This window comes from Panthera pardus, unplaced genomic scaffold, assembly GCF_024362965.1.
Source record: "Panthera pardus isolate Hobbes unplaced genomic scaffold, ASM2436296v1 HiC_scaffold_18, whole genome shotgun sequence".
NCBI classification, from domain to species: Eukaryota; Metazoa; Chordata; class Mammalia; order Carnivora; family Felidae; genus Panthera; species Panthera pardus.
The window spans coordinates 19939574-19951336 of record NW_026526743.1 but is presented as its reverse complement, the minus strand read 5'-3'; the positions used below and the strand labels follow the sequence as shown (position 1 = coordinate 19951336).

Here is an 11763-nt window from a genome sequence, read left to right as displayed (position 1 = left end):
ATCTTGCCTCTGGGAATCCCGGCACACCTCTCAGACATGCTCAAACAGAGAGGCTGCCAAACCTGCGCCGGGTCACACAGCAGGTGTGTGGCGAGGCTGGGACACACACGGTCTCACGCCCCCGGTGGGTGGGAATGCAGGCCAAGCCCTTGTGTAACTAGCATCGGGACCTGAGTTCTGTGAGCAGCTCCACAGTGAAGGCTCACTGAGGCCCTGGTCCCGCCCTGGTCCCGCCCTCGTCCCGCCCTGGCCCTCCGGCATGTGCCAGACTCCCTCACCCCCAGCAGCAGGTGCCTCCAAACCTCTGTGCTGGGCAGGGAGGGGGAGGGGGGGGGTACCGGCCGCAAAGCCTTGTCTCATGGGGAAAGTAGAAAGAGACCATCAACTGCATCTCTCAGCCCATGACGAGTGAAGATGAGGGGAGTCATGTGGGCCCCCAAACCCGGCTCTGCGACGTCTCTGACACGCCAATCCAATTTCTGGAAATCTCCAAAATGTTCCAAACAATATGCAGCTGATTTGATTTTAAAAATTAAAAAACTAAAGGAAACTAAGTTGAGGAATGTTGGGTGGAGGCGGGGGAGGGGGGAGGGTGTCGTGGAATAAAGCCAAAGATGAGAGTCTTAGGAAAACACGAGGCTTTCACTCCCCTGGGTGGATTTGTGGGTGGAGAGGGTCAAACTATGCCACGGGTCGGGATGTGTAGGAGCCCAGGTGCTGATGTCGGCCCTGCCCTGGTCTTGTCGCTGGTCCTGAGAGTCAGGGCTCCTCGGCAAGCCCGGGGTGCAGCCGGTGAGGCAGGAGACCCGAGCGCGCTGCTCCCCTTTCTAGTTTGGCTCACACCCCCCAGGCAGCACTGCCCCACATAATTACATAAACTGCGCATCACTCAAGATGCTCATCGCGCCTCTGACACATTTCGGGCTGGGAGCCATCATCCCCACCTCCCCTCGGCTCAGGGGCCTGGCCCATGACTCACATGCCTCCACCCCTCCCAGGTGAGACCGCTCCTCAAATAGAGGTCCAGCTTTGGTGAACTTGGGAATTGCTCTTGGAAGGACCCTTCTGGGCACAACGAACGCTCCTCCAGCCCAAGGCTCAGAATCAGCCCCAAGTTCAGACGCACACAGCACACCCCTGCAGCCATGCCCGCGCCCACACGGCACCACTCTCCCCGGGGGACGCCCGCGGCCCGTGACTGCCCTCTCTCCTTTCTGCTGCGCCGCACCAAGCCCAGCGGACTGACGACTTACGGCCTCCTGGCCTCCCTCAATACCCACTGCCCTCCCTTGGTTCTGCAAGTGGCATCCAACTGTTTCCTGTGCTTGAGCAGGGAGGTGGGGTGTCCGAGAGCTGCCTGCCTTCCTTGCCTGAGGAGTTTGCTCATTAACTTGAGTTACTCTCATGTTGGCGTTCCTGGCAGCGAAGGGAAACGCAAGGCCGGTTTCCAGAGAGCTTTCCTGTTGGTGGCCCCAGCTCTAAGGAAGCTTGGTCAAGGCCGCCTCCCACCTGCCTCTGTGGCCCCTCCTCACCCCTCCAGGATCCCAGTCGGGTCTCCCCACAGGGCTGAGGGCATCCCCTCTCCTGACTTCCTGGGCTCGAGCTAGTCAGGGCAAATGGGAGCTATTTGGCCCAAGTGCTGAGATGACCGAGTGGGGAAGGGAGGGCGGAAGAGGGGCGGGAGGTGTCTCCCCAACTCACACCACACATCCTCCTGCTCTCCTGCCACCAGCAAGGGGGAGGCAGGGCCACCTTACTAGCTGAGGTCCCAGATTTACAAATACAAGGGAGTTAATGGCGGGGGGGTGGGGGGGGGGCGCCTGGGTGGCTCAGTTGGTTGAGTGTCGACTCTTGATTTTGGCTCAGGTCACCATCTCATGGTTCGTGAGTTCGAGGTCGGAGCCTGTTAGGGATTCTCTTTCTCCTTCCCTCTGCCCCTCCCTGCTCATGCTCTCTCTCTCTCTCTCTCTCAAAATAAACAAATAAACATTAAAAAAAAAAAAAAAGAAGGGAGTTAATGGGAGGCCTGTGAGGTTGTGGGGAGGGTTCTCTCAGGATTTGGGGGAGGCTGATGCCCCAGTGAGAATGTTTTCACTGGCCAGAAGTCCTCACTGAGGATTCTGCACTTGTATCAAGAAGCTTTTCCTAGGACAAGCACATGGGCACCTTTGTTGGCTCCAGAGCTCTCAGTGAAGGAGAATTTGACCACTGGACTCAGCCTTCAAGGTCACTGGCAGGAGGGCTGTGCGCAGTGGAGAAGTTCATTAAGCGTTTTCTAAGCAAAGAAAAGGCCTGGGGGGAAGGGGGTGGGGGAGGGGAACCGAAGCAACATTAAAATGGTTTCAATAATTTGGTTACTCTGGGTGCAAGGCTTCTGGCCTAATTATTCTGACGACTATCTCCTTCCGCGGGACTTTTCAGGGACCGGGGTGTGCCTTCCCCCACCCCCTCTGCCTCCTGCCCTAACACACAGTAATCTCGTTACCTTGAGCCAAATGTCTCACAAGCTTTGCCTGTTTACCTTTCACAACAACTGGATGACTGACGTGGTACTAGTTTTGCATACATTTTGCATAAAAGGAAACCGAAGCTCGGAGCAACAGACGCCACACAGTCAGTACCAGGCACAGCCAGGGGCTCAGTGGGGGCCGGCCCCGCACGGCCCACCTGCCAGGGCCCAACCTGATCAGTGGATGGGAGAAAGAGGAAACATTTATCACCCATGAACAAATGGCTTTCTTCCAGAATCCAGCTCTCTGCATCCCTCAGGCATGTAGCAGGCCAGGACATCTGGGTCTGATACATCTGCTTTAGCGAAAACTGCTAGCCTACTACGTGCCGAGCTCTGCAGGAGAGCGTCAGAGGCTTTCAGCCCGCGCTCGCCGTCCTTGGTCCCAGGTGGGTGGCACTTGCAATACTGAATCGGACGTATATTTAAGCATCACAGACACCAGTGTCTTCAAATTGTTCCGCGATAAATCCTTTGTCCCGTGGACTTCTGGGGTAAGGCCAAATTAAACTGCTGCCAGGTAGGGCTCATTCCCTATAAATCAGTGGGAATGTGGTCACACGAATTTTAAATATCAGATTAAAATCAAATTAGTGGGAAAATTTGGAACAAATTGCCTTCAAGTACAGTGAATGAGTCTATTTTTAAAATGTTGCCGCACCAGGCAAAAGAGTGAAGCAAACACATTTCCTAACAGCGAGTCGACACCGTGATGGGAGTGATTTGTCATGCTTAGTCACTGTAATTGCTGCAGCAAAACTGAGGGATCAAATAAAACGTGTTTGCAAATTGTAAATCACTCCGGGAGGCTACTTCAGACGGGTCCTAACCTGATGTGGAAGGTCACAGCACCTCCCTCTGGGGCAGGCAGACATCTCTCTGACACCACCTTGTCCCTATTCTCCGGGCAGGGGCTGCGCCTTGGGTCCAGCCGAGACCATCGCCCAATGTGCTGGAGAGAAGGGCCGCCATAAATCAGCTGTATGTCCTCACCAGCATGGGTTCCTGGGGGGCACCCAGAGAGCGCTTGGGCTGGCTCCAGAGGGAGGTGGGGGGGCTCCCTGGGGCCTCCACGGCTGGGCCGGGAAGGGACAAAGGCCGCTCGAGGAGAGCCTTTCTTTCTGGTGAGAGGTTGGTGGCTATTTGCCAAGGAGGAGAAATATCTTCAGATCTAGAAGGCTTGGGACAGGCTGTGATGGCTCCCTTCGGGCCGTCTGGGTCACTGGGTGACATGCTCTGGCCCTAGACCACCATGTTTGGCCACTGGTGTTCCCATCCTCAGACCAAAGTCCCTCAATGTTGACTCTGCCAGTCATCCTGGAGTGGGGACATAAGGGGAGATGCAGAGAAACCCTCTTTGCTCCCCGTGCATCTGAGCAGCTCCGGCAGCCCTGGGACATATTGCCCTGCCTCTCCCCAACCCTCTCCTCTCTTCCAGAAAGCTGACCATCTCTTGGGGGCTGGCTAGTCCCTGCTTCTGGGGCTAAACTAACCACACAGAAGTGCTGAGGATTACCTAGAACCGGATAGTTTACCTTTTTTAGGCCTCTCGTTGCCTCCCATAATGGTGAATCCTGGTTCCTCAAGCCACCCGGTGGACTCTTGAATGGAAAGGAGGGGGTGAGGATGTTTGTTAAAGAAGGAGAGGGGTGAGTTGCAGAGAGATCCGTGCATTCAGACGCATGTGTTAAAGACGGGCTGTAGGCCAAACACGGGCCAAATTCAGCAGGAAGCCAAGAGAGCCAGGATCCCAGGCAAGTTCATGTCATTTGGTTTCAGGAGTTCATGGTGACCTTGGAGAGAACAGTTTCCCCGGAGGGTGAGGGTGATGGTGAAGGTAGAGGGTGGGGACAGGGAAGATGAAGGTCAGAGAATGGCTCTCTGGGTATATAAAAACCACAAAGGACTTTTTTTTTTTTTTTTTTTTTTTTTTAACAAACCAATTTCCATCCCAACTTGATGGGTATAAGAAAACTACCTCTTTAAACCCACCTGAGGTGGGCCTCCAACTATGGTCTGGAAAATGGGGATAAGGAAAGGTCCTACTTCTTGGTTCTGCCTAGAAAAGTCTTCAGAACAGCAGAAGATTCTTTTCCTGTGGTCTTTGCCCAGCCCCTCTGGGCTTCTCATGGCAGCCGGGCAGTGTGAACCCCTGTGCCCTGCTCCCCTATCAGTCATGCCTGCTTCTGAGAGTTTAGCTACTCTTCTTGCCCCAAGTGCCCACCCGCTCTGAAATCAAAGGGGGGCTCCCGGGGCTTAGGCCCCACGGGGTTCCCGACACCACCTTCTGCTGTTGTCAGGCTTGGGCGCGGTGAATAAAGAGAAAGGGCATCTTTGGAAGCTGTCACGCAGGGAGTCCTGCTCCTAGTGGGTGGGGCCAGAAGGCTAGAAAAATAATAAATAACAACAAAAATGAAGGGAAGCAAAGCTCTTGGGTGCCAGAATGGGGCTGGCTGAGGCTGTGGCTGCCTGAGTAATGGGTTCCACATTTGTCTGGCTCTGTCTGCAGCGACCAAGATTGAGGATGCACAGTGGGCCTTGCAGGGGGCTGGAGGGGATAGCCCAGCTGTGGCCAGATCTAGGCATGCCCTTGTGATGGCCCCATCCCGGGCTGGCCACGACGTGGCTGAAGCATTGCTGCGAGCTCACGCTCTTGAACCCCAGCCTCCTTCCTACCCCCGCCTGCAGCTCCTGGGTCCCTGCCGGCCTGCACAGATTGTTCGCGTTATTAATGCCGTTTTCCCAGAGATTCCATCTGGCTTTTTAATTGCTCTGGGATGGGGCTAGGATGCTTTGATAGTGAATTGGTATCTTTCCTATGTCTCTGCTTACGTCAAATGCTCCATCCACAGAGAGGGGTTGGGGGAGGGGAGAAGGGGGGGCGCGTCAAGAGAAGGGAGATAGCATAATCTCTCACAGAGACCAGAAAGATCTTTCAAAGGTGCTAGCGGTTTAGTTCTATTTAAGGAAAAGAAGAGAAAGCCCTTCCCCCACCCACCAGCATAGGAACTAAACGGACGCAATAGCGCCACCTCCACCGCCAGCGCCACTGTCCAGGCAAGGGACCCTACCCCGTGTGTGCAGAAAGTCTGCTGAGGAGCAACGTCGGGGTTTCTCCTCTCCCTTGACCGGCCTCCCTCTTTCTCTCCCCCCGGCCCCCCTCTCCTCCCATGAAATCAGCAGCGTCTAGAGGAGGCCTGGCAGGTTTGTGCCTGGGAAGGAGGGGGCGGAAGACCTGGGAGGGGCAGACACTCCTCACCGGTCCCAGTGGCTCATCACAGGTGTCAGGGCCAAACCCCACGTTCACAAATTCCCAGGAGATCCAGGAGATAAGGGTGACATCCACGACAGCCAGAGCTAAACCATTGGGAGGCATCTGGCAGCAAAGAAGGTGTGCCTCCCTCTCTCCCTTCTACCTTTGCTTCCTCCCTGGAGGCCGGTTCCCCTGAACAGTGCTCTCAAGGGGCCACCAGGCTCAGACGGCCCACCGAGGGGTGAGGCCCCTGCTACCTCTCATGAAAAAGTACAAGGCAGGGGCATCTAGGTGTGTTGGATCGGGTCCATGACCAGGTCTTAGATCAAACTGCTGCCTCCAGGAAGCCTTCCCTGGTGGCCTCTGTTCACACTCTGAGCTTCTCTTTATTGAACTTGTCACCCTGAAAACCCATCTTGGCGCCACAAGACTGTGAGCTCTGGAGAGCAGGAGCCAAGTCCTCCTGTTCCCAGCTGGGTGACCCATCCTCGGCCCAGGCTCTGGCACACAGCGGGCATCCAGTAATACTTGGGGTGTGTTCAGTGCCAGGCTCTTGGAGTGGCTCTTCAGGAAGGCTGCAGTCAGGAGGGGAACCGTGGGGGCCCTGCAGGAAGCAGTGGGTGGCAAAGAGCAGCTCTTCCCCAGGCGCCTCTCTGGCCAGGCCCAGAGTGCATGCTGGGCAAGTTTACCCCACACCACCCCCTCCCCTTGGCTGGCTGCTCTGTCTCCCGGGGGGGCCCCACTGGGGGCCCCACTGGCCCCATTCCTTTCCTCGGGTTAGCTTTGGTTGGATCCGTCCTGTCCCGGCAAAGTCTGCCCTGGACCTCAGGATCTACAGTGGGAGGGGTGCCCTTTAGTAGACTGACAGCTTTGAAAGAGGAAACCCTGGGATATGGGGCAGGGAGAGGGGAGAGGGAGGAGAGAGGGCAGGAGGGGTGTCCCTCCCCTGCTCATCCTGGGATCTGTTCTGGGGGCAAAGGGGGAGGCTGAGGTTTGGCCCCCTCAAACAAGAAAAACTGGAATTAGCACTGAACTCGGAGAGGGTTTGCTGGGGCCTAGCAAGCTGTGGCCTGCCCTAGGCCTCTAGGCGGGCGGCCGGGCTCTGCCTCCTTGGTTCCCAGGGCGGTGGGGCAGGCAGCCGCCTCCACACTGGGCTCGTGGCCTTTTCTCTGCCAAGGGCGGCCATGGGCGAGGAGGCGGCAAGACACAGGACAGAGAGGGCGGGGGCTGGGGCCGGAAGGGGGCAAATCACCCCTGTTAACCACGCAGGCAGGTAAAGCTGGAGCTTTCAGAATTTAAAGAGAGTGTGTAATTTCTTGAAACTGTCCCAGCCCGCATCGGCATATATGGTGAGCTGCTCAAGTGAACCCTCTTGGGGTGAAAACAGAAGGTAAAGAGGGTTTGCCTTTTACCCTCAGCGAGAGTAAAGTCTGAAAGCTGTGGCTGCCTCCTGTGCTACTTCCTGCCAGGCCCTGTTCTACCAGGCGTGAGGGTGGGCCCTCCTTCTGTTGGCTGTTACTGCTGCTAAGGGGGTGCCAGGGTGCCTGTCCTCACAGGGCAGCCGTTTGAGTAGGGAACTGGGTCCAGGATGGGCACGGTGGGGGGAGGGTGGACACTGGGGCTGGCTCTTTGCCAGGTGGTGTGGGTGAAGGACCACACAGCCACTGCAGGGATGGCGTGGGCCCCCTCCCTGGGGTGGGTTGGGGCAGGGCAGGTATGGAAGAAGGGATGGAGGGGTGCTCGGCCTTCAGGCTGCCCTTCAGGGCCCTGCCGGGGTAGACTGCAGCCGCGTGACCCAGAGCAAGTGGGGAGGGGTAGAGGGGCCTACCCCTCGAGGCCTCTCCCTGCCTTCCCAAGGTCCTGCTGGTGGGCTAGGGCAGGCCAGGCATGAACAAGGCTGCTATAGAGCTAGGGCAGTAGGTGATCGAGAAGCAAATGTGGCCAAAGGACCCCTGGAGCCTGGAGCTACTGGGCCAGGCCTATTCAAGTCCCATAGAGCCTGTGGCAACTTCAGGCAGAAGGACCCTTCTCTGAGCCCCTCTGCTCCTCCCAGGGGCTGGTCAGAGGCCACACCAAGGCCCTATGACCTTCCCCTCAACCTCTCCCCGCCAGCCCCCAGGGGACTCTCTCTTCAGGCTTTGGGCTTTCTCGGCTTGGAGTCTATCCTCCTTCTGCCCTTTATTTGCCTCGGTTGGGAGAAGTCACCCCCTTAATGTAAAGAAGGGCTCAGGATGGGAGAGCTAATGAAAGTCAGGATCTCAGCCAGAGAATATGCCGTGATTATTTACAAATGTGACCTGGCCCACAGAAAACCTTGGAAGTAGCTTTTCTGGTTTTAAAAAGACACCAACATTTACTTTGATATGTTTATATTATAGATATAATACATAAAACATCTAGCATGAAACTCTGTGTTCTCCCCAAAGAAGAGAACCAAGCTGTCCTTCCCTGCTCCCAGCCCCGCCGATCTGTGCGTGCTGGCTGGAGGCCGCCTCCCTCCAGACCAGGAGCCAGGGCCTCTGGTGGGGGCAAGCCTGTGGGCAGCCCAGGCCAGAGGGGAGTGAGGCCCATAGCCCCACACCCCCTCCATCACCCCCCCCCCCCCACCCGGGGAAAGAGGAAGCCCACCTCACCTCTTTGGTTCCCTTGGGAGCAAAAGCAATCCCAAAAACCAAAAGGAAAGAGAGCCGCAGACCCTCCCTGCAGCTGCTGACAAAGAGTCTCATTTTGGCAAGTATCTGAGCAAAACCAAAACAAAACAAAAACCAAATAAAATGGTGGTTTAGCATAGACGTGCACATTCACATTGCTCAAGGCACCGCTGGGACACAGAGAGGCCAGATACAAGTGTTGATATCGGCTGATAAAGCAAAATATTTGGAAAGCTTCTCATAACTTCGGTCCCTCTGGGATGGACAGATTGTGCTTTATGTTTGTATGCAATGCTGGCAACATACAGTACAAGGCTGATGGTCCCAGTGTCCCTTCACCCCACCCCCACCCCCGACCAGATCTCTGGGTTTCCCTCTTCCACCAGGCCACCACTCCCATGAACACATGTCCTTACAGCTCACCCATGACCTAACTTTCTGATCTGACTGGGGGCAGGGGGCTCCCACTGGTCACCTGGTGACCCCCCATCTCAGTGGGTTCTGCCCAGGGAAGCCCAGCCTGTCACAGGCTGGGAGATTAGAGGCAAGGAACTAGGGACCCTCCACCTTCATGTAGGACTAGGGGAACAACGTTCCAAGTCCCTGTATCTCCTCCCCTCCGAGGACAGGCATTGAGGAGCGGCTAGGGCTGGCTTGTTGGGATCCCTGCTCCCTGAACCTTTCTCCTGCCATAGGCCGCACATTGCCTTCTCCCATGGAGGCCTGCAGCCTCAGGAATGAGGCAGGAACCCTCCAAATAAAATGACAAGGCACGTATTTGCTCCACCTACTCGGTAGGAATCGGAGCGGTGAGTTTGCGTTTCCAAGGCACAAGGTTATTCCTTAATACTGGAGCTGCCGGGCTTCCGGCTGAGCCCCATGGCACTTCTCCTCTCCGGCAGGGAGAAACCACTGCCTGACCCCTCATCTTAGACGCACCGAATCTGGCGCAGAGGAAGGCAAGGGGCGCGCGCGGCAGGCCAGGCTTTCTGGCGGCACCGGAATCTTCTAGTCCCGGCCTGCGCCGCTGGGGCAGTCTTGAGATCCGGAGACCCGAAACCACTCCCTGGGTCCCAGCCAGCGGCCGGCCCAGGGCGGTCCCGCCGCCCCAAGTCTCACGCGCAGTTGCCCATGGCCTTGACCAGGGAGCTCTCGGGCAGCTGGCGGAAGATGCCCCGCAGCGTGTCCAGTTCGCGGCTCAGTTGTTCCACCCGCTTGCGCAGGCGGTCATTGTCACTGGTCAGCTCCAGCACCTTCTGCTGTGTCTCCACGTTGCGCTGCTTGGCCTTGTCCCGGCTCTTGCGCACCGCGATGTTGTTGCGCTCGCGCCGCACCCGGTACTCGTTGCTGTTCTTGTCCACCGACTTCTTGACTTTGCCCGCGCCGCCGCCGCCGCCGCCGCCCGCGCGGAGGTCGGGGTGCGCGGCGGCCAGCCCCTTGAGCGCGCCGCCGGGGCCTGGCAAGCCAGCGGCACCGAGAGCCGGTGCTGGGTGAGGGCTGGGCACGGGCGTGGGCGGCGGCGTGGGGTGGCCGGGCTGCAGGTGCATGGTGGTCTGGCCGCAGTGCGCGATCTGGAACTGCAGGTGAGGGGCGGCCAGGTGCGCGGGCGGTGGGTGCGGGTGCGGCGGCGGCGGCGGCGGCGGCGGCTGGTAGGGGAAGAGGCCGGCCAGCGCCAGCTGCTTCGCCTCGTCCTCCTCGCGCGGCTCCTGCTTGATCACCAGCGGCCGCAACGCCGGCGCCCCGACGCGCTCGTACAGGGGCTCCAGCCTGCCGTCCAGGTAGCCGGCCGCGGCGCAGCCGTAGCCAGGAGGGGGGCCGTGCGTCCCTCCCGGCATCGCGGCGCCGCCGGGCCCCCCGGGGGCGCCCGTGTAGTCAAAGTCACCGCCGCCGGCTCCTGCGGGGGCCGCAGCCGCCTTGGCCTTCTCCTGCTGCCGGCTGTGCTGGAACAGGTCGGCCAGGAACTCGTCGTTGAAGGCGGCCGGGTCGATGTAGGCGCTGATGTCGATGGACGTCTCGTGTTCGCAGATGCCGCCCAGCGGCTCTGGGGCGGCAGGTGGGGCGGGGGGCTGCACGGAGCCCGCGCCCCGGGGAAAGCCGAAGGCGGCGCTGCTGGGCGCGTGCGGGGGACTCTGGAGGTGGCTGCTCATCGGGGGCCGCGGCTCCGCCTCGTAGAAGTCGGCCGACTCCATGGGGGAGCTACAGTCCTCCCGGCATGGCGAGCCTCGGCGGCCTCCAGCCTGCGCGGGGCGCCTATGCTGCTGCCGACCACCCGGAGCCCCGACTCCCTCGCGCCCGCGCAGCTCCCGGTCGCTAATGGCCAGGCGCGCTCGGGACCCGCATTTATACCAGGGCGGTCTTCGCCCTCTAGTGTCCGACGGCGGAGCGGCGTCTCCTGGGTCTTAGCGCCTGCCTTCCGGAGGGGGCGGTGAGTGGGGCCAGAGCGCAGCGCCGGCCAGGAGAGGCCCCGGCTCAACGCCCACTAACCCCCTGCCCCGCCAGCCGAACCCGGACGCTCGCATGATGCCCCACCCTGGGCCGAGTTGTCGCCCCCGCACGCACGTGGTCGGTGACGGGGCCCCCTCCTCTAGCTTCCCCGAGGCACCCACTTCCAGCCAACGGTCGGGGAGCCCGGGAGCACCGAGACGCTGCGCGGAGGAGGGGGGTGGGCTGGTGGAGGGCCACTCTTGGTCTCTGAGTTACTGTGGCGCGGACTCGCTTTAAAAGCTAGAAATCGTCCGTTTCGGGGCCGGAGTCTCTCTGCTAGGCTGCGGCGTGGAGAAGGGGCCGGGGGTGGGGGGTAGGGAACAGTTTGGGACGTACTGGCCCAGCGCATACAGCGGCATGGAGAGGCGGGGGGCAGCGTCCTGGAGCGTGGTGATTTTGTGTCTCTATCTCTGATCTCCTGATGACCCCACCGATTCCACGCCGAAATACCTCTCCCCCGCTCCGCCTCTCGAAGCCCTCTGGGGTCCCAAGGGCTATATAACGCCGGGCACTAGGACCCCGCGGGGAGCGGAGGGAATGGGAGGCGGCTGCGGCCGCGGAGCCTGGAGGACCCGGCCGGTCCATCCGCTTGGGCTTGGAAAACTTTTTCTTTTTAATTACTTCTCCTAGCCGGAGCGCTAGGGTTGCTAGGCGCGGGGCTGGCGCTGCTACCCGGCTCTCGGCCGCCAATTTTTTTTTTTTTTTTTTTTTTCCCCTGCGGGACGGGCCGAGCTGGATTCCTGGGCTGGGGTACCGGGGCGAGGTGGGGCGCATAGAGGGAGGCGGAGAATTTGACTCAGGGACCGGGATCCCAAATCGGGATCAGAATCCACTGCAGCGTACCCCTCCCCATTCGGGTGGGCTCC

General features: G+C 59.2%; 1 protein-coding gene across 1 annotated transcript; it reads right to left on the bottom strand.

Moving 5' to 3' along the window:
- Positions 1-8114: 8114 nt before the first annotated feature.
- On the bottom strand, positions 8115-10749 carry CEBPA (CCAAT enhancer binding protein alpha). The gene has a single exon (XM_053906033.1). It carries the CDS (start codon positions 10600-10602, stop codon positions 9529-9531), a length of 1074 nt encoding a protein of 357 aa, XP_053762008.1. The 5' UTR covers positions 10603-10749; the 3' UTR covers positions 8115-9528.
- Positions 10750-11763: the final 1014 nt, after the last annotated feature.

Excerpts from the sequence above, each read along its gene's own strand:
- CEBPA (XM_053906033.1), bottom strand. The coding sequence starts at position 10,602 with ATGGAGTCGGCCGACTTCTACGAGGCGGAGCCGCGGCCCCCGATGAGC.